The following is a 23,097-nucleotide window of genomic DNA, read 5'->3' as shown; positions in this document are numbered from 1 at the left end:
AATCATATATGGGCAATTATGTACTTATTGGCCAAGTTCAAACGAGTTTCCTAGTTTAGAATGTAAGATCCTCAGCCAATGAGGATAATGGTCAGTGGTGGGAGGGGTGGTTTGTGTTAAGGACTATTTAAAGTATAAAACTTTTCCAAAAGGTGCCTCCTCATTTTGATTGCTTGCTCAACTGGAGGAATGCCTGCTTCTTACGAGAACTTACAATAAACTTCTGCTTTGCTTCTAGAGATCTTTTCTCCAGCTTTTTATTAAATGATGACTACTCACCATTCTGAGCCACACATTAGCAGTTAAATTTAACAAAACCAGTTTTGTTTAAAAAAAAAATGGTGTAAGATTGCTCCTACAGGATAAGATGGCCCTCCCAGTTGTTACCTTCAAAAAGGTACAAATGTTGTCCACTTATACATATTAAATCTTGACAGATGAAGACACCTATATATTAGGCCATTCAAAACTAGTTATCAAGATACCTTAAAAGATTATAATGCAAAGATCAAGTTTATTTTTTTGGCAGCTAGATGGTATAGTAAGCAGACAATACTTAATTTGGAAATCAGCAAGAACCAAGTTCAAATCCTCCCTCAGATGCTCAATACTAGCTATGTAATTCTGGACAAGTCACATAATCTCTCTCAGCCTTAATTTCCTCTTCTTCAAAAAGAGGTAAATAGCAACTACCTTATAAGGAAACTTATAAGGATCAAGTGAGAGTTATATAAAGCCCTTAAAAAAAAAACCTTTAAAATGATGTATATATGTTAATATTGCTAAAGCTAAATAAACAAGTAGTCCCTCCCCACCTCCCCCATATTAGGGTACTGGTTCAAGGAAGAGAGGATTGAGTGATAATCCTTGTGGGACAGAGGGCACACACTCACCTCCACGGATTCACAAGGGGCCTTCTTCCCATGCACCATCAATTCTGGGCCATGTTATTCTCTCCCAGGGGTTTAGCAGGAGACAGCAAGTCCCAGAGCTCCTGCCAGCAGGTTTTCTGAATGATACCAGAAATTCCTGCCAGGCCCTCTATGGCTAAGGATGAAAGTCTAGCCCATTACTCTAAGGCAGGGATCCTCAAACTTTTTAAACAGGGGGCCAGTTCACTGTCCCTCAGATGGTTGGAGGGCCGGACTATAGTAAAAACAAAAACTTTGTTTTGTGGGCCTTTAAATAAACTTCATAGCCCTGGGTGAGGGGGATAATCGTACTCAGCTGCCACATCTGGCCCGTGGGCCGTAGTTTGAGGACCCCTGCTCTAAGGCTTGCTCCCTGCTTAGGTACTTATGAAAGAATTTGGGGATTTCAAAGCTCTAATCAATCTGACAGCCAATCAATAAACATTTATTAAGTACCCACTATAGGGCCAACACATAAAGGGCAGCTAAGCAGAACAGTGGAAGAGTACTATGACCGGGAGCCGGAAAGGCTCCTCTACCCAAGTATAAATCTGGTCTCAAACACTTGTTATCTGTGTGACCCTAGGCAAGTCACTTAACTCTGTTTACCTCAGTTTCCTCATCTGTAAAAATAAGCTGGAAAAGGAAAAGGCAAATCACTCCAGTACTTTTTGCCAAGAAAACCCCAAATGGGTTCACGAATTATCAGACCCAACTGAAATAACAATAACAATGTAGTCAATGCTATGCTAAGCACTTAGGCTATGAAGGTAAAAGATAGCCCCCAATTTCAAAGAGCTCAAAGTCAAATGGGGGAGATAATACACAATTATCTATACACACAAAATAGATACAATCTAAATTGTAAATAATCCAACAAGTAAGGCTCTAAAATTAAGAATGGAAAAGGCTTTCTTGTAGGAGGTAGGATTTTAGCTGGGACTTAAAGCAGTCAAGGAAACTAGGATGTTATGTTAAAATGAGGAGAGAAATATTATTGCCAGAGAAAATGCATGGAATCTAAAGATGAAATGTCTTGTGCAAAGAACACTGGATTTCAGAATTCATGGGAGAAGGTCAGATATGAGAAAACTAGACTTTGAATGAATATCACAAATGTTTATATTTGAATCTAAAGGTGATAGGGAGTCACTAGAGTACACGGAGTAGGAAGGATATTATGATCAGACCTATACTGTCATATGAGTAGAGGGTGGGCTACAATAAAGAGAGGCTTGTGGTTATTGCAAGAATGCAACTGTTTTTGTACAAACAAAACGAATGTAAACAAGATTAGAAGGGAAACAAACTGGGAAACCGGTTTTTTACATTTAAAGGTTCTGATAAAGGCCTCATTTCTAAAAAAATTGACTCAGATTTATAAGATTTCAAGCCCACTGATAAATGATCAAAATATATGAACAGACAATTTTCAGATAAAGAAATTAAAATCATTTCCAGTCATATGAAAAGATGCTCTAAATCACTATTGATCAGAGAAATGCAAATTAAGACAAATCTGAGATACCACTATTCACCTCTCAGATTGGCTAAAATGACAGGAAAAGATAATGACGAATGATGGAGAGAATGTGGGAAAACTGGGACACTAATAAATTGTTGGTGGAGTTGTGAATTGATCTAACCATTCTGAAGAGCAATTTGGAACCAAACTGATAGCTCCAGAGGGCTATCAAACTACATACCCTTCAATCCACTGGGATTATATTCCAAAGAGATCTTAAAGAAGGGAAAGGGTCCCACACGTGCAAAAGTGTTTACGGCAGTCCTTTTTGTAGTGGCAAGAAACTGGAAACTGAATGGATACCTATCAATTGGAGAATGGCTAAGTAAGTTATGATATATGAATGTTATGGAATATTATTGTTCTATAACGATCAGGAGGATGATTTCGGAGGAATCTTGGAGAGACTTACATGAACTGATGCTAAGTGAAATGAGCAGAACCAGGAGGTCATTATACACAGCAACAGCAAGATTATTCGATAATTAGTTCTTTTGGCTCTTTTCAATAATGAGGTGATTCAGACCAGTTCCAATTCTCTTGTGATGAAGAGAGAGATCTATACCCAGAGAAGGGACTATGAGGACTAATATGGATCATAACACAGCATTTTCATTCTTTTTGTTGAAGTTTGTTTGCATTTTATTTTCTTTCTCATTTTTTTCCCTTTCTGATTCGATTTTTCTTGTGTAGCATGATAATTGTATAAACATATATGCATGTATAAACACATATGCATAATTTAATATGTATTGGATTACCTGCCATCTAGAGGAGAGGAAATTTTGGAACACATGGTTCTGCAAAGGTCAATGTTGAAAAATAACCCATACATATCTTTTGCAAATAAAAAGCTTTATTAAAAAACAAAACAAAATGTCAACAAACAAACCTGAAAAATAAATAAATATACATATATTGGATTTAACATATTTTTTACCATGTTTAACATATATCGGATTAGTTGCCATCTAGGGGGAGGGGATGGGGGAAAAACTGGAACACAAAGTTTTGCAAAGACTAATATTGAAAAATTACCCATGCATGTTTTGAAAATAAAAAGCTTTAATTAAAAACAAAAACCAGTGTAGGCTTTAAGGTGATGAGAGTCTGTTCAAGGGTGGTGGCACTATCAAAAGGAGGAAAGGGAGCTATAGAGATGTTTCTAAATATTGACAGGTCTGGGAAATAGATTGGATATGGGAGATTGAAGAGTGAGGAGTCAAGAAAGGTATCTTAATTAGTAGCATAGGTGACTAAGAGTGGGGATACACTTAAACAGTAATAAGAAAATCAGGGGAAAGGAAGGGTTTGGGTAGAGGAAGGAAAATGAATTCAGCTTTTGGACACATTGAGTTTAAGTTATCTATGGACACCTAATTCAAAATTACAACAGGCAGCTGGAAATAGAGCAGCTAAAGTAGTCATTCCTAGAATAAGAGAATTAAGAAAAAAATGCTGGATTTGACAGAATTAATGATCCTACCAGTTCTCAAACTTAAGACAAACTCCACTTGGTCATTTCAATGTTAAGTATTTATATGTAAATGGCTCATAACATTCCTATATTTACTTGCATAATGTCTCCTACTACCATTTCACTCTAACACAGGGAAGGAGGAGGAAAAACTATCAAACTTATTATGTGCAGTGAGTGCTGTTTAAGAACTTGGTATAATATCTGGGTATAGTTTCACCATAACCATAGGCTATAGTGAAAACAGCCTTTAAACAAGTAATTAGGACAAGTACACATTTAGAAATTATCAGTTATGTATATCAATCTATGCGAGAAGGAATGTAGTTATCAAAACATTTAAAAATTTCCTTTCCTTTCAAGTTTTAGGATTGGTGATTTTGGTCTAAATATCAAAGGTTTGCTGCATCCCCAGGCAATTATTTTGATGTCTTGTCTCCCCACAGTGTAATGCTGCTTAATGGAAGTTACTACAAATCAGTACCAATCAATCTTAACTCCAATAACTCAAAAGATAGATTCAAAAAAAAAAAAAAAAAAAAAAAAAAAAAAGAGGGAAGGAGACTGCCAAATGAGCATCAAGAAATTAATGTTAATTCACTCTTTACACATTTTCCACAGTAATAGTCAGTGTTGTTTATAATTCCTTTTATTTAAAGTATCTGCTCTGATGAGAAAAGTATTTTCAGTTATGTGCTGGACTGATGTTTTCTGATACTATGACTAACATTTAAAAGTAGGAAAAAAAAAAAAAAGGGATCACAAAAGTAGGAGAATATGTATGATAAACTTCTTTGGATGTTCTTTCCAAGAGAATATGCAATATAGATATTTAGGAAACAATTCAAAGATAAAACTGACCTTTTAAACATAAGGAATTTTCCTTTTCAAAGCTACTCCATGTTAATGAAATATTTAAATATTTTCTTCAATACTTCAAGTCAGAAGACATTTCACTAATGAAGAGTTCATACTGATTTGTGTTAAGAACTTTTCAAGTTTTAATACAGAAACAGCCTAATGATCTCTCTTATTCTTATTCAGTTCTCATGGCTCCAAAGATATATTTCTTCTGCTGTACTACCATGCTTTCCACTTACTTTTATAGTCCCTTTACTTTCACTTACATGAAAACAGAAGTTCATATTTTCTTTCTTTATAATCAAAGAGATATGAATTTTATCTGCTGCTTCCTGCTAAAGTATAGATTCAATCACTTCATCCTTCTACTAAAATTCCAGTAGCCTCCCTATTACCTCCAGAATCAAATATAAAGTTCTTTCTTTGGTGTTCAAAGCCCTTCATAAACCACTACTCCTACTCCTACTCATCTACTCATACTTGGGATGCTCCTTCCTTACCTCCACCTTGCCTCCTGACTTTCCTTCAAATCCTAACTAAAATACTCCTTTCTACTAAGTTTTTCACCCCCATGTCCTCAATTCTAGTGCTTCTTCTTTGTTGACCATCTTTAATTTATCATATATGTGTGTGTGTGTGTGTGTGTGTGTGTGTGTCTCCTACATATAACTTGTTTGCATATAGTTGTTTGGATATGTTGTGAGTTCTTTGAAGGCAGGGACTTAGTAAAGTATCTGACCCACAGCAGGCAAAAACATTTAAGTGCCTAATTGAAGGAAAATATTCCTCCTTCCACCCTTCTCCCCCAGATAATGTTTTAAGTTGCCCTCCCAAAGCCCATGGAAACTGAGCATTCGTTGAATTTATAATTTTTCGTTCCAAGGGCAAAAGCAGCTAAATATCAATCAAGCCAGAATTTACATAATGGGTCTTTTCTAATAAGAATCTAGATACTGTGTTTTATTCCATCTTTGTATCATTCAAAGTATCCAGTAACATTTCCTTATACTTTTATAGAAGATGCTCAATAGCTTTGTTGAATGAACAGCTAGATAGGATTAAATGCAAAAAAAAAAAAATTTCTTTTAAAGGGACCACATTCTCAATCCCACTTCAAGTCACTTAACGAGAGAGAGAGAGAGAGAGAGAGAGAGAGAGAGAGATATAAAGTTTTACTACAAGACCTTACATTAAAGCAAGAGTGAAAAACTACTCCACAAATCAAAAATATTCATTAAGTGCCTACTTGTGTTGTAAGATAATAATTACAAAAAACTCTGTCCTTACTGTTTACCATCTAAGACAAATGTGGGATTTGACAATATTAAGAACATGTGAATAAAATGAGAATTGTGAATCCAGTAAGATAATAAAATATGTCAAATATAAGTATATTTGGGGGATGGGAAGCATTGAAATATAATTATACCCTAAACCTAAAAATTAGCATTAAGTTACTTAATATTATTCTTACAATAGTAAGACCAGACAAGAGAACTTATGAACCATACTTCCTGCTAACATCCTTACTCCAGGAACCATAAGAAAGTTCCAAATGAGATGGAAGACAGTTTGCAGAGACCTAGGAATAATAGCTCCCAGAAACATGGAAGGCTGCTTTGTAAAACAAAGTTCCTCCAAGTCTAGAAAGAATCACAAGCAGACCCAGTTTTTAAAGTGATATGCTGAATTTATTATATACTTTAAAATAAAAGCAAATTTTATATAACATCTACAGTTTCATGTTACACAATCCTTTTCCTCTCCCTATTCTACGAGATATGGAAATGCTCATTTAACTTGGTGTTTAAGGTTAGAATTTTGTTTTGATTATAAAATAAAAATAAAATGAGAGGCCAAGAAAACTTAAAACCTGAGTGTGAACAAAGCAAAGTGAAATATCTAACGCTATCTTTGGGTTGTTTCATTAGCAGTAATAGGTTGCTCTCGGTGTTTGGAAAAAAGGTCAACACACTAGAGACCTATATTTATAAAGTAAAATCAGAAGAGGTCTTAAAAAGAACAGAATTCCATTCTGATTAAGATTAGAATTTATGCAGAGCAAAATTTTATTTTAACAAAGTCTAAATGTACTAAGTATGTATTTCTTCAAGTCACCAATATTCAATGCAATCATATTCCTCTTCACTGCTAAGTGAAATAATTTTATAGGCTACTAAAAATGTGTATTAGGGACAGCTAGATGGTCCAGTGGAGAGAGCACCAATCCCGAAGTTCAAAATCAAGGCTCAGACACTTAACACTTACTAGTTCTTTGTATCTGGGCAAGTCACTTAACACCAAGTTCCTCACACAAACCAAAAAAAGAAAATTGCATATTATTAGATGTTTTAAAATGTTCTAGCAGAAAGTCAGAGTGGATACAGAACTGACCAGGAAGACCTAGGTTCCACCTCTGACACATATTTGGAAGGACTATGTGACGGCCCCTGGGCAAGTCAAAGTCCTTCAGTGACCCAGGCAATCCTCTAAAACTAAGTCATAAAAAAGTTACTGATCTGTAGTGATACAAGTCAATAGGTTCCTTAAACCAAAGAAATTACATGTTTAGGCCCTATTCCCACCATATGAAAATAAAACAAAACCCACAATTATTTAAGGTGGTATGAGATAGCGGACAAAAGGCCTACCTATTGAGTCAGTAAGACTTTTTGGTTTAAACTTTGCTTCTGAAATACTGTGTCCATGGGCAAGTCACTTATCCCAGGAAATTCTCTAAGACTAAAGCTTACAGGTTAAATTGCCACTCTTTATTTGATGAAAGGAGTTTCCAAATTGAAAGTTCTCCAAATTGACAAAATTCCTAAGTAGTAAAATACAATTGTGTGGAATTACAGTATGGTATAATTAGTTTTGAATAGTCAGTATTCACTTACATTTAAAAAATAAATAAATAAATAAATAAATAAAGGCAAGGGCAAATGCCAAACTGGCTCTTAAACTTAAACTGTCTTATTCTGCTACTGCATTTATTCACATCCTATCTAACATCCTATCTACTTAGCCTCTAGTTTATCCAGAGCCATTTATTGTAACCTATTTTCCTAAAAATGGTAGTCAGAAATTATTCTTTGTTGAATAGAAATAATAAAGAGTCAAAACAGAAAAGCTATCCCATTTTCAGTCCTATCCTGTTTCTCTGCTTACCTCTTCCACTTTGCTCTCTGCAAACTCCTCCCTCTCAATTCCCAACATTGATAAATTCCACTTATTTTCATACTTAGATGTGTCTTCATACTCTTTGCATCTTCTTTTTATCACATAAATCTGACTCTTCTGAAAACAGTTCCAACCAATCCAATCCTTAGCACACTGTCCAATACAGACTGTTTTTTTAACCCCCTCTTCTGCTCACAATAGAGTTAGGACAGAAACAAGCAAATTTAAATCACTGCTTCTTATCACCTCCGCACTCCATTCATTTTCACTTACATTACCCTCTCTATGAACTCTTTGGCCTGCTATTAACTTCAGACTTCTAACTTACTACTAAGTTAGGACCCGGCTCACCATTTTCACTCATATATTTTCACTTTATCAACCTCAACTCCCTCCATACCTCTATTTTGCCTCTTTTGGTCACCAGAGACTTAGACCTCACTATCACCCCAAATTGTGCTACCTCCATGATTATGAACTCTGATGAAGGAAATAATAGCATTTAAAAAGCATTTTAAGGTTTGCAAGGCATTTGATAAAAATTATCACACGTTACCCTCACAACTACCTGGGGAGTTTGCTGCAACTACTGTCCAGCCATTGCCACTCTCTTCCCTAAATCTCTTCTTCTTTCTTAATGACCTTCAGTCCTCCTTTTTCTCAGGCAATCAATCCTGTCCTCACTTCTTCCTTCAGTCTTTATCAGCAGATAGAAGATTGGGCCTGGAAACAGGAAACCTGCATTCCACTGAAATCTAAAACCCAACTTAGTTATGACCCAGGTAAATCACTTAACTGTTGGCCTCAGTTAACTAGATAGCACTTATCTCCCATGGTTGTGAGGATTACATGAATTATTTTAAGTACTCAGTACTATGTCTGGCACATAGTAAGCACAATAATTATAACTGCTTATTTCCTCCCATCTTTCTTTTTTTCTCCACTGTAAGCAGGAACTATCCTCCACCCTAGAATCCTGTGACCTCTTTTTTTGTCTACAGCACATATTTTGCCAAATCCTTAACCTTAGGTTAACAAATATAACCTCCTTTGGCTGGCATTTCATACTCTCCATAATCTGGCTCTGACTTACCTGGATAGTTCTATTGTATATTACTCTCCTTCTACACTTCAGTACCCAAACATTATATTGGAAAATATTGTAGTTATAGCTTTTGAGGAAATTTTAAATTATGTTACCAGCTGTTCTCCAAGCACAACAACTATTGTGTAGATACCCTTTCACCCCACTATGTCTGGAATGTATTTGCTTCTAATATCCATTTTTCAGAATCCTTATCTTCCTTTCCAAGGCTTCCATTTAACTTACCACAATTCACTTCTCTCCCTGGAACATGCCTGCTGCTGCTTTCTCTGCTTCCATTACTCCTTAGCAATCAATAAACATTTATTAGGCACCTATATAACAGGCCCTGTGCTAAGTGCTAATTATACTTATAAATGTAAATGTTTTACTCTTCTAGTAAAATATAAACATCTTGAGGGGAGGAACTGCTTTTTTTGTCTTTGAGTTCCCCAAAGCTTATATCTATCTATCTACATTTAGACAGATAGATAAGCAACATCTAGTGGAGATTAGTAAGGCTAATAGTTTCCAAATAGAAACTGCAGGTTTTAAACTTAAAACTTTTTCCACTCCCGATTCCTTTTTATCCAAGAAATTTTTTTGTAACCCATGTACAGAGTATGGGGTTGTAGGCCAGTTTAAGAAGATGGGGACTCAGGATACTAATAATCTCTGGTAAATCAATTAGTCCAATATATGGTCAATAATCATACCTACTACAGTTAATTGAGTCACATGGGGACTACAGTAAGAGGTACTAAATAACGCCCTGGGCAAACTAAATTTTTATTATATCTAGTTTGTGTGACTAAAAAGAATCCAAAAATAATCTCCCTATACAGACTGAGTAGCTGGACATGCCTAAGGATATCCTGGGTTATTGGAAAAATCTGATTTTTTAAAAAAAAAATTTACTCTGACTGATCTTCAAAGCAGATAATATATGACAAGTACAAGTTCACTGTAGTTAATTACATGTTATGTATTTTCTTGATATTTGGTGTGAATTATTAAACATGTCTATTCACTAGATTCTTAAGCATATGTTAATAGGTTTAAGTAATTTAAAGAAACATGACTTTTAAAAAGGAAGCCTCTAGCCTCAGCATAGTAAATGATAGACAAACAAAAAGCATTTACTAAGCTCCAGTACTATGTTTCATGCGCCTAGGTATTTCCTACCTATACAATTCCAAAGCCCAATATAACAAGTAATTAGGCTATACTTAAGTGAATAGCAAAATATGGAAGCAATTATTTTCTGTGTTGGTAATACTGGTGGGCACTTAACTGCTTATCCTCTAAAATTTTTTTCAAAGTTCTCTTTTAAGTGTGTATATATTTGCTATTATTGCCTAGTGTGTTAGAACTTTCTGCTCCTCCTAAAGAAATCCACCATTTAAAAAAATCTGTAAAAGATAAATGCCAAACTGTCTCTTAAAGCCTTCTTTTCTTCAGACCTTATCCTCTCAATTTCCTCAGAATTAATTTTCTCTTCCAAACCATAACTTAGCTGCCAACTGTTTAAGTAATATGTGAATGAAGAACTTTCTTAAGTTCTCTTTCCATTCTAAAGTAAGTTTATACATATCTATCTATCTATATCTTCATAACTTCCACATTGGGTTCTTGCTGACTAAAAAATGAGTATTAAAAATCTGAAATACAATTATTGCATACAATTATATAAAAATTAAAAACTAAAACTTTCCCCAATTTTATGTGACTTGGGAGGCTTTCTAGAAAGAACAGCATTTCTTCAATTTAGATAAACTAAATCTACCATTCTTCCTAGTCCAATCACAGAATAACATGTAAGGATTAGAGATGAAGTTTTATATCAACTTTATATTTGACCCTAAAGCTTTTTAACTATAGAATGAATTAGTGGTCAAACTGACTTTAGGATCAACTTAAAATTTAATTTCTGTCAAACTCCATTTTGAAATTAGGTTGTAAGAAAATAACAGGTTTTCATCCTGTTACATTATAAAATGTTTTGGTAGCTATTCTGGAGAATGATTTGGAACTATGCTCAAAAAGCTATCAAACTGTGCATACTCTTTGATCCAGCAGTGTTACTACTGGGCTTATATCCCAAAGAGATCTTAAAGAAGGGAAAGGGACCTGTAGTATGTGCAAGAATGTTTGTGGCAGCCCTCTTTGTAGTGGCCAGAAACTGGAAACTGAGTGGATGCCCATCAACTGGAGAATGGCTGAATAAATTGTGGTATATGAATATTATGGAATATTATTGTTCTGTAAGAAATAACCAGCAGGATGACTTCAGAAAAGCCTGAAGAGACTTACATGAATTGATGGTGAGTGAAATGAGCAGGACCAGGAGATCATTATATATGATGATCAATACTGATGGATGTGCCCCTCTTCAACAATGAGATGATCCAAATCAGTTCCAATAAAGTTGTAATGAATTGATCCAGCTACACCCAGTGAACTCTGGGAGATGACTATGAACCCACTACATAAAATTCCCAATCCCTCTATTTTTGTCCGCCTGCATTTTTGATTTCCTTCACAGGGTAATTGCACACTATTTCAAAGTCTGATTCTTTTTGTACAGCAAAATAACTGTATGGACATGTGTGTGTGTGTATATATATATATTTTGCTTTGAACTTATACTTTTAACATATATAACATGTATTGGTCAATCTGCCATCTAGGGGAAGGGATGGGGGGAAGGAGGGGAAAAGTTGGAACAAAAGATTTTGTAATTGTCAATGTTGAAAAATTACCCATGCATATGTCTTGTAAATAAAAAGCTATAAATATATATATATGAAATGCTTTGGTAAATGTAAACTGAAAAAAATAATTACTTTGGGCTACAAGTACAAACAAATATTCAAAGAGAAAGAAAAGCAAGTAAGGAAATAAGAGATTATGGGGTTTTGAGACAAACAGTTTTGCCTTAAATAATATTTATTATAGCATGAAAATACAAGTGTCACATCTAAGTTGGCTCTTTTTTAAGTCTATTCTGCTGCTCACTGCTCATTGAAACTTTATGAACTTAAAGATTTATGGAGCTTTCATTGTGGGTACCCCTCTACCAACACCTATCACAATCTCTACATTCCCAAAGATAAGATTTCATTAAATTCAGTAGCCAAAAACTGTCACTCAAGGATGAACCTCTCCAAATTGTGCCAATTTGGTTCTTAGAGACATTACTACTTATTGTTATACCTGTATTCAGTATCCACCTACTGACACACATAAGGGTCACACTACCACTACACAATGAGGTACTAAAATAAGAATTTAAATGATTCCACTTTTTCATTTCCAGTTCTCAAATGCTTTAAATTTAGCTTCCAGCTTCATTACTCAATGGAAAATATTTTCTTCAAAGTTATCAATGATTTCCTAATTGCTACTTCCAATAACCTTTTCTCAGTCCCTATACTTCTTGACTCTGGTGACCAGCTTGCCTTTTACATACTCATTCTTCCCTTTATTTTCAGGACATTGCTTTAACAGTTTTCTTCCTATATGTCATACATATCTTTTCTGGCTTTCTTTTCAGGTTTGCAATAATCTCCTACCTGGTGTACTTGGACATACTCCAAGGACTCAATCTATCCTCTTTTGGTGATCTCATCACCTCCCGTAGATTCAATTATCATTATCATTTCTAAGCACATGATTCAACTATTACTTCTAAATCAAAAATTTAGTTCTCTTCTTTCTGAAAACTAGATATTTTCAACTTCATGTCTCAAAGGCATCTCAAAGAAAAAACTACCTTTTCCCCTAAATCCTAAATATAAAGTGAATAAATACATATACAATGCAGTAAAATACAGGGCAGTTTGGGAAGAGGTATTAGCAGTTCCAGAGAAAAGAAATCTTACTGATTTCTTACTGACAGCTTCATGCAGAAAGAAGATAGTCCTTGAGTCAAATCTTAATATAAGAGACACTCTGCAGCAGAATGGAGGGAGCATTTTCCAGGCATGTGAACAGGAAGCAGAAGGACACACAGAGCAAGGAGACAGGGCATCTCATTTGTGAAGAACAAAGAGAAAGACAAGTTTGGTTGAATCACAGAATTCTGCAAGGAAGAGTAGTATATGGTGAGTCTGGGAAGAAGCAGTGAAGGGCTTCAACAGCTAAATAGGAGCCTGTATCTGTTTCTAGGGGCAAGAGGTAGTAGCTACCAGAATAGGGGCATGATCAGAGCTATACTAAAGGAAATTCATTTTGGAAGCAATCTATAGGATGGACTAAAGAAAAGAGCATTTTAAAAGACTTCACAATAATCTGAATCAAAAGTGATGAAAATCTGAAGTGAGATCACAGCTGTGTAATTCAAATCGAGAGGTTGGGAAAAAGAAATGTGATGAAGGTAGAACCAGCAAGATATATCAACTCATTGGATATGGAATATAAGATGATAGACGTTCAGGATAATGTTAAGGTTATGATTCTGAATGTTAGAATGATGGTACATTTGACAGAAATAACTAAGTTTGGAAGAGATTTAAGAGTTCAATTATGTACATGCCAAATACAAAACGGCTCTGGAACATCCAATTGGAAATATCTAAAAGGCAAATGATGGCACAAAAGCGAAACAAAAGGGGGAAACAGGAGTTGGATATATAAATCTGGCAATCTGATGATGTCATAATTCTCAGGTTTTTAAGCTGAAGTGCCTCCCTACTGCCTTTAAGATAAATTTCCAAAGCCTCTGTCTGGCCTATCAAGTCCATTACAATCTGGCTGTAGTCTATCTTTAAAACTTATTACACGTTACTATTTTACTTTCCCCTTCCAAAGCCAAAATGGCCTGCTAGCTTCTTCTCTGCATGTAACATTCTATCTCTGACCGGTTTCTTTAAACAGGATATCCTGCATGCCTGAAATGCTCTCTCTCTTCTTTTTTCCCCACATGGAACCCCTAACTCCATCTAAAGCTCAATTTAAGGTGTCCTTCAAGAAAACATTCAGTATTACTGCCTCAACATATCACCAAGTATTTAAAAAGTTTATATTGTACTTATTTATTTGTAAATATGTGGTCTTTGTGTAGTAAACTATAAGCTCCCTAAAAGTAGATACTATTATGACAGGACCATTATTTCCCAAAGATCCATCCCAAGGCATCCCTAACATGGAAAAAAAAAGGTTCAGGATGCTCACTAGCAACTTCTATATAATGTAGTAATAGTCCTACAAATAACAGTAGAATTGGTAATATAGTAGTTAATATTTAAATAGATCTCTACAAATTACACACACACACACACACATACACTCCTTGGGTTGGCAGACATTTTTCCCACTTAATAAATGAGAAAACTGGGATAGAAAGTGGTTAAAAATATCTGAAGATTTCAAACTCAGGTCATCTTCCAAACTCCAAATGTAGCCTTCTAAATATTACATTACCCAGCTAACAATACAGTTCCATTATCCACATGAATCCAACTACACACCACACCTTCTCTCTAAATATAGCCTATTATCAATTTTACTTCAAAATATGTTTTTCCCTTTTTGAAAGGGAAGCTCTCAATCTAGTTTATTTTTCAGACCAACTAGAATTTAGCCTGAAGATTTCTTATTTAGTTGTACTCATTTTCAAACAAGTAAAACATGTATTTTTAAAAAGAAATACATGTGTTCCTCTTATTCAGACTAAAAAAAACTTATAAATTATGGTGAATGGTATTAATCTTCATTTTACAGACAAGGAAAATAAGTCCCAAAAGTGATGTAACTTATCCAAAGGCATAAGAATAATATGGCACAGATGGAATTAGGATCAGGGTCTCCTGATTTCAAATTCAGTGATCTTTCCATTTCATCATACTGATAAAGTCATTGTTTATACTATCTTAAGTTTTACAAAATTAATTGCCAAAAGGCTTCCTTTAAATAATTTTTAAAAATAAAATGGGTAGTTTGTAACAACAGACATAAAAGTGAGGCTTCAAGTTGTTAGATTTCCACTAATCCACTATTTTTTCCTCTCTGATCCCACCATACCCTTGTATACATGTAGCATGTTCAATAGAGCTGGAAGGAGCCAGGAATGCAGAACCAAACATAATATCACTACTCAGAAAAACTGAGGAAATAAAAATGCAAAGTTAATTGACAGAAGTATCTAGCAAATAAAGAGAAATTACAAATTAAATTTTTTTAACTGTCTGACTCTAAATTAAATTAATAAGAAAGTGATTGCACATACCTTTTATAAACTTAAGTACCATAATGATTACTAGTTTAATTACACCATTTTTTCCCTCCAGAGATTCAATTCAACTGTCTACTGCATACTCTTTATGTATAGGGGCACTATGCTAGGCTTGGAAAAGCTACAAAGATAAAAGTCGGGACACCTGACTTAAAGGAATTTACAGTCTCATAAGAAAGGCAGATAATTGCTGTCTATGAGAATTAACTCTAAAGTTTGCTTTTACCAATAAAGAACAATGAGAACTATATATCAGGATAATCCCAAAATAATACATATCAGGATGCGGCATATATAATTATATTTCATTCATCTTAATAGTAAAACTAAACTAATTCAGGACCACATACCAACTGACAGAAGTTCAAGTACAGAATTATTTGGGCTTGAATTTAAGTAGCAAGTACAAAATAAATGGAATTCAAACAAATACCGAAACTCTACTATATACAGTCTGGGTAAAATGGGGAATTACATGGCTTCTGATTTCCAAAAATAATATAAGCTCCATGATGGCAGAGGCCGACTGTTTTTCTTTTCTATCTCCAGTCTTGAGTGTTAGCAAATAGTAATGCATTTAATAAACGCTTGATATTTTACAGGTAACATTTTCTTTATCTCATAACTTGGAAGCACCTATGATGGCTATTATCAACCACACTCTAGAGTTGGGAAAACTGAAATATGGAAGGGTTAAATAACTTGCCTACTCATACTGTAGCAGCAGTGTCAAAGCAATCCTCACCTGTTCAATTTGGTTAAAAAAATTATTTTTGATATATGGATCAAGTTTAAATGTGTGTAGGGACAGCTAAGTGGTGCAGTGAATAGAGCACCAGGAGGATCAGAGTTCAAATTTGACCTCAAGACACTTAACATTTCCTAACTGTGTGACCCTGGGCACCTGTCACTTAATCCCAATTGCCTTTGGGGGGGGTGGGGGGGGTGGAGGGAGAAGAGTGTGTATACAATGTGTTAGTAAGTTAAAGTACTTCACATAGGAAAATGAAAATACCAAGTTGAGTTTTTTGAAAGTAAAACAAAGATTAAGATTATCTTATTATTAAAATCCAACTCCACCAAATTAAAAACTGAAAGCTGTTACTTACATCCCAAAAAGGGAGTTCTGAAGGCATCATTCTGCTCTTGTTATTAAAAAAGGCAATTTGATAAGCTTTCTAATGGGCTCTCAATACATCATCTAAAAAGCAGAGTCTACCAAACAAAACTAAAATCCTCAACCCCCCAAACTACTGACTGATGAAAAGAACAAAAAAAAAAAGAAAAAACCCAAATAAATGAAAATGAACATGAAGAATTTATTAACACCCACAGTAATGAGCTAATTTTCTGAATACGAACTTTAAATCTGATTTTTATGGACCTTCTCATTAAAATGTTAGTACAAGACAATTTATTAAGAATTAGCCTCTTCTCTAGACATTGTATTAGAAAGCAACTCTTATTATTCCAGAATCAGCAAAACTGTATGTTTCCCAAAACATGGTTAAACCAGGATTAACCATTCCAGTGGGGGCTATAATATGAAACAGTATCACAAATTTTCCATTAATAATTTTCATATTTGATACTCTTCTATAAAACTGACCTATAAAAAGTGACTTGGTCTTGTTTGTGTTTGAGAATGTTTTTAAAAAATTCAAACAAAGTCAAGTTCTTCTACAAGATATTTCAAGAAAATGTCACAAAAAGGGCAAAAGGAGCCCAACTACAGCCAAAGATGACAGTCCCTGCCCTCGAGAAGCTTTCAAGATATGTACACCGAGGCATGCTCAAAAAGATTAATTTCATGTCCTCAACAACTTTGAAAACCCTTCAGAAAGGGATGAATCTAATCCTCCTGCCTGCGAAATGAGGAATCCTCCTGAAGACTCACCCTAAAAATATCGTACTGGGCCGCCTACTCTATCCAGGCACTGCGCAAAATGATGGAGAAGACTAGCTAGGCAAGAAAGGCACACTAGGAAGCAGCTCGATACAACACGGTGAGATTTTGTCTGACTTAAAATGAATGGTAATGATCGAACCAGTTCCTGCGTGGGAGAGTCCAGTTAGGAAGATCTCCCCTATGCTAGCGCCAACACCATTGGAGAACAGCCAGCACGAAGCTAGCCAGGTCCGCAATCCTTCATCCAACCGTCCGGATGGGACTCAAGCCTGATGCCTATGAGGCACAATTCGGCAGGAGAGGCAAGCAGTAGGATGGAGACTCCTTGGCTGGCTGCTGAGGCGAGGCCATGTGCTGCGGCTCAACTGCCGGCCTACAATGGCCTCACACGCGGAAGGTCGCTGGGGAGGAATGGAAGAGAAAGGGGGTGGGGGACCGAAGCAGGCTTACAGGACTCACTTTCTTTGGGCTTTGTCCTTCTTGGCCTTGGTCCGTTTCTTTCGGGCCTGGAGCGCAAGCACTGCAGAAGAGAGGAGTTCGTGAAAGGGGAGCGCGGTGGAAGGGTGGGACCCGGGTGACGTGGAGCGCGGACACGGGTGGGCAAGGGCGGCCAGGTAAGGGCATCGCACGGGCATTAGGGGTGGAGGGGCGACGGCGGGCCCCCCCCCCGCCCCAACCACCAGACGCAGATCCGCGGCGTTACCCGTGCGGGCCCCCAGATGGAGGACGGGTCTTAGGCCGGGGCGGTGAGTAGGAGATGCAGAGTAAAGGACCGGGGAGGGCTGGGAGCCGGGCGAGTCCCGGAGAGCCGGGGCGAGGCTGAGGAGAGACAACAGACCCTACCCCGCGGTGCGAATTGGGAGGTTAAGGAGCATGAGGGGTGCCACCAGCTCAACAAACTGGAGAAAGGTGGAGCCCCGAGGCAAGGCCTTCGGGGGTCCGATGAAAGCTCGGGGTCTCCGACCTGCCCTCGCCCCACCCTCGGCCGGCGAGGCGGCCGTTGCCCTCCCCCCACCCCGCAACCCGCGTGGCCCCGGCCGTCGGAGGCCGCTCCGCCGCTCACCTTTCCGCTCCATGGCGAGACCGGTAACCGCCAAGCGCCTGCGCACTCCACGGGCGACTGGCGGCTACTCCTGCTCCCGCCGTAGCCCGAAATCGATGCCGCGCACGCCCCGCCTCCGCCGTCTCGCGCCTGCGTGCTGGGTGCGGACCCTACCACCTGCTCCTTATATACGGGGGAGGGGGAAGAAAAGGGTGTGAACCAGGGACTGAAACTGGAGGGCTGAGAGAGAGGTGGCCTTTACTAGCATCCTGGCGCCTCCCAATCCGCCAACCCAGGGCGGAAGGAGCCAGCTTCTTGCGCTCTACCGGGATGTGGGGATGGGGAACCGCAGACCGGGGTGCAGCATAATGCTGAGTCAGGCCTCGAGGCGCTCTTCTTGCCCAAAGGGACTGTGCCTCAGTTTCCACAAACTTAACCAGGAAATGACATCTGCCCCGCCGCCTTGAAGGGCCGGGATGACGATAAAACGAGGTAACAGACGTCAATGCATTTTGAAAAAGTAAAACGTGCTATGTAAAAGCGAGTACTTCCTATATTAATTAAATTAATTATTAATTAATTAATTAAAATAAAAATTAATTAATTAAAGGGAATAGGAAAAAAAAAAAGATGAAGCGAGCCTCGGAGCCTGACTCAGCATTATGCCGCAACCCAAATTATTCATTTCTATTCCCCACTCTCCTAGAGTATAATAGCAGTAACTCAGTACACATGTGATTCGGGCAAGCAAAAGCAAAACTAACACTATCTGGCCATAACTTCATCTGGCAAAAGACTGGCTACACCTGTATGGTTTGGTAACTTTTTGGACGGGACTTGCAGTCGGGTGGGACCCATCCATTTTCTGTTAACTAATTAAGGCTTCAACCATGAAGCCTTTTAATGTCAGTTTTCCTTTAAGGTAAGGTGGAATTAGGGAGAGAATAGCAGCATACACTGCCTATTTCACCATGTCGCCCAAGGCTGAGATGGCTGAGATGTTTGGTAGACATGACAATTGGGACTAAGAAAATAGCTGAGCTGACAATGATAATAACACCTCCCACTTGTGCAATGCTGCTGTCATGTCCATTATCTGATTTGACCCTCAAAACAATTCAGGGAAACAGGTTTTCTTCTTCAGACTCAAAAGAGGAATAAAATCAGCATTTCTTTTTGTGTGTGTCTGTGCCGGGGAACACTAGGGGAAGTATCAAACCTATAATTTCATTAGTTAAGAAATTTCCTCTCATAATACCAATTTGTAATTTTGGAAAATTGACGAGTGCACTGAAGGGTTGTGATTTGCCAGGATCAGAGACAGTATTCGTACGTGCTAGAGGAAGGAGCTGAATCTAAGAAGCCTCCTTATCACCCCCACTGAATTAATCCAAATATACTTCTTATATATAATAAAACTTTTACAGAAATTCAAACCTCCATAGTTCTCAAGGTAAGGCAAGGATTCTCCATTTGTAAAATATAAGTATAGTAATATTTGTACCATCTAACTCATAGGATCATTTGTAAGGAAAGTGCTTTGTAAACCTTTCAATGCAATCACAGCATCTCCCAGGATTGTTGTGAGGAATAAATGGCACCATAAGTGTAAAGTATTTAGGACAGCGCCTGGTACATGGTAAACATTACATAAACATTATATAACTATTATTATTATTTTCAATATAGAATCTCTCATGAGACTTTAATGGAAAATATACTAGACATATGCTCAGGAATACTGGGTTCAAGTCCCAATTCTGCTACTTGTTAACTGAAGTCATCACATAACTTCTCTAACCTCAATTTATACATCTGCAAACTGTCCAGTTAGAGTACTGGGAGGAAAAGACAGTACCAAAACAATAAATAAATAAATAAAGTTCACTTACTCTGCCCCAGAAATAAGTCCCAAAGTAGTCAGAAGGCTTGGCTAACAACCAGTCTATTGAGGCCAAAACACTCCTTGAGTACCAGATTATATAGGATTCCAAGTCCAATTGGATCTTATATCCTACAACTCCTTTGCTAAGAAAAATGCTATTAGCAGAAATGTCTGTCCCTTCTCTGCTCCAACTACTGACCTCCCAGACTTCCTTTAAGTTTCAACTGATGATCCATGGAATAGGTTAGGTTCAAGGGATAAAACAGTCAACAAATACAGCAACCTAGTCTTTGACAAACCCAAAGACCCCAGCTTTTGGGATAAGAACTTACTGTTTGATAAAAATTGCTGGGAAAATTGGAAACTAATATGGCAGAAACTAGGCATTGATCCACACTTAACACCATATACCAAGTTAAGGTCAAAATGGGTTCATGACCTAGGCATAAAGAATGAAATTATTAATAAATTAGAGGAACACAGGATAGTTTACCTCTCAGACCTGTGGAAGGGGAAGGACTTTATGACCAAAGAAGAACTAGAGATCATTACTGATCACAAAATAGAAAATTTCGATTATACCAAACTGAAAAGTTTTGTACAAACAAAACTAATGCAGACAAGATTAGAAGGAAGCAATAAACTGGGAAAATATTTTACAGTCAAAGGTTCTGATAAAGGCCTCATTTCCAAAATATATAGAGAATTAACTCTAATTCATAAAAAATCAAGCCATTCTCCAATTGAAAAATGGTCAAAGAATATGAACAGACAATTCTCAGATGAAGAAATTGAAACTATTTCTAGTCATATGAAAAGATGCTCCAAGTCATTATTAATCAGAGAAATGCAAATTAAGACAAGTCTAAGATACCACTACACACCTGTCAGATTGGCTAAGATGACAGGAAAAAATAATGATGATTGTTGGAGGGATGCGGAAAACTGGGATATTGATGCATTGTTGGTGGAGTTGTGAACGAATCCAACCATTCTGGAGAGTAGTTTGGAACTATGCTCAAAAAGTTATCAAACTGTGCATACCCTTTGATCCAGCAGTGTTACTACTGGGATTATATCCCAAAGAGATACTAAAGAAGGGAAAGGGACCTGTATGTGCACGAATGTTTGTGGCAGCCCTTTTTGTAGTGGCCAGAAACTGGAAACTGAATGGATGCTCATCAGTTGGAGAATGGCTGAATAAATTGTGGTATATGGATATTATGGAATATTATTGTTCTGTAAGAAATGACCAACAGGATGATTTCAGAAAGGCCTGGAGAGACTTACATGAACTGATGCTGAGTGAAATGAGCAGGACCAGGAGATCATTATATACTTCAACAACAATACTATATGATGACCAGTTCTGATGGACCTGGCCATCCTCAGCAATGAGATCAACCAAATCATTTCCAATGGAGCAGTAATGAACTGAACCAGCTATGCTCAGAGAAAGAACTCTGGGAGATGACTAAAAACCATTACATTGAATTCCCAATCCCTATATTTATGCCCACCTGCATTTTTTATTTCCTTCACAAGCTAATTGTACAATATTTCAGAGTCTGATTCTTTTTGTACAGCAAAATAATGGTTTGGTCACGTATACTTATTGTGTATCTAATTTATATTTTAATATATTTAACATCTACTGGTCATCCTGCCATCTGGGGGAGTGTGTGTGGGGGTAAGAGGTGAAAAATTGGAACAAGAGGTTTGGCAATTGTTAATGCTGTAAAGTTACCCATGCATATAACCTGTAAATAAAAGGCTATTAAATAAAAAAAAAAAAAAAAAAAAGAAAAGAAAAAAAAAAGTTTCAACTGAATTTCAACCCCCCCAAAAAACTACAAACAGCAATTTTTTACCTTTTGCTCAGAGAACAATAATAAAATCAATATTATCAATATTTTTGGAAAAAAATATGAGAATCTATTGCTCTTTGGCTCTCTCCCCCACTGCCTAGGCTTAAATACACTTCTATAATCACCATTCCCTCATCCAGATTGTGTCCCTCTATAGAATGTAAGCTCTTTGAGGGCAGGGAATGCTTCACTTTTGTATTGTGTTCCTCTCAGTTAGCACAGTGGTCTGAACATATTAGGTGCTTAATAAATGTTTGTTAATTGACTAACCAAGTGTATATGATTCTTTGATTGGAAATGAATGGTATGTATTGAAGTATATATAAACCATGAATATTAAAATGCTTCATAAATTGGATTAGCATGTGTATATATGCAGTTTCCCAAAAATCTTAGTGCAACTGTAAGCAGCCTTTTGGGATACCTTGTATAATACATGTAAGGTGACAGTACCTAAATCAGAAGGAGACCTATAATGCAAAGAGTCAGGAAATCTCTAGAACAGAGAAATGCCTATGGAGAATTCCTTTAAAGTCCAGCTGACATATTATATTCCTTGATTCCTTCCACTACCACTCCCTTCTTTCCCCATTCCTTCTCCCCCAGTCTTCTTTCCTTATTCAGCACTTTTCTTTCACTTATCATGTATTTGTATATATATTATGTTTCCTTATAGGATTGTAATCAGCATGAAGACAGGGCTTGGTCATTTCTTGAATACCTAGAAAAGTCCTTTTCATTAAGTAAATGCTTAATAAATATTTATTATATGAATGAATAAATGTTGGAAGGCTATAAGGAGTAGCCCAGTAAAGACCCCAGAATTAAGAAGGTACAAATAAAAATGGGGCATGTGTTTACATGTATTAATATCCAACTTGTTATGGTGTTGGTCAAGGCAAGGCAATTAAGAATTACTACATGCCAATGTTAACATTATCTACATATTATTATATATAATATAGCTACAAATATTATCTCATGTGACCCTTACAACATTCTTGGGAAGTCAGTGCTATTATTATCCTCATTTTATAGTTGAAGAAATTGAGACAGAGGTTAACTGATGCCCAGAGTCAATTGGTAAATGTCTGAAGAAGTATCTGAACTCAGGTCTCCC

The 23,097-nt window shown here is 36.8% G+C and overlaps 2 protein-coding genes across 6 annotated transcripts in view; both read right to left on the bottom strand.

Annotated features, from left to right (window-relative positions):
• Positions 1 to 18,346, bottom strand: part of SRPK1 (SRSF protein kinase 1) — a 78,718-nt gene extending 60,372 nt beyond the window's left edge. For 2 of the 5 annotated variants that reach the window (XM_031964990.1, XM_031964992.1), the window contains exons 1-2: positions 18,246 to 18,345; positions 17,642 to 17,702 (exon numbers count right to left, since the gene is read on the bottom strand). In XM_031964990.1, coding sequence (XP_031820850.1) covers positions 17,642 to 17,702; positions 18,246 to 18,258 — 74 coding nt within the window. In that variant the 5' untranslated portion in view covers positions 18,259 to 18,345. Of the gene's footprint in view, positions 1 to 17,641; positions 17,703 to 18,245 lie in introns of all 5 variants that reach the window. The other 3 variants (XM_031964991.1, XM_023502934.2, XM_012548997.3) reach the window with 3 other exon arrangements.
• SLC26A8 (solute carrier family 26 member 8) overlaps positions 1 to 23,097 on the bottom strand; it is a 210,295-nt gene that overhangs the window by 19,967 nt on the left and 167,231 nt on the right. The window lies entirely within an intron of this gene.

This window comes from Sarcophilus harrisii, chromosome 4 (genome assembly GCF_902635505.1).
Source record: "Sarcophilus harrisii chromosome 4, mSarHar1.11, whole genome shotgun sequence".
Taxonomy (NCBI): Eukaryota; Metazoa; Chordata; class Mammalia; order Dasyuromorphia; family Dasyuridae; genus Sarcophilus; species Sarcophilus harrisii.
This window is presented reverse-complemented; position numbering and strand designations above follow the sequence as displayed.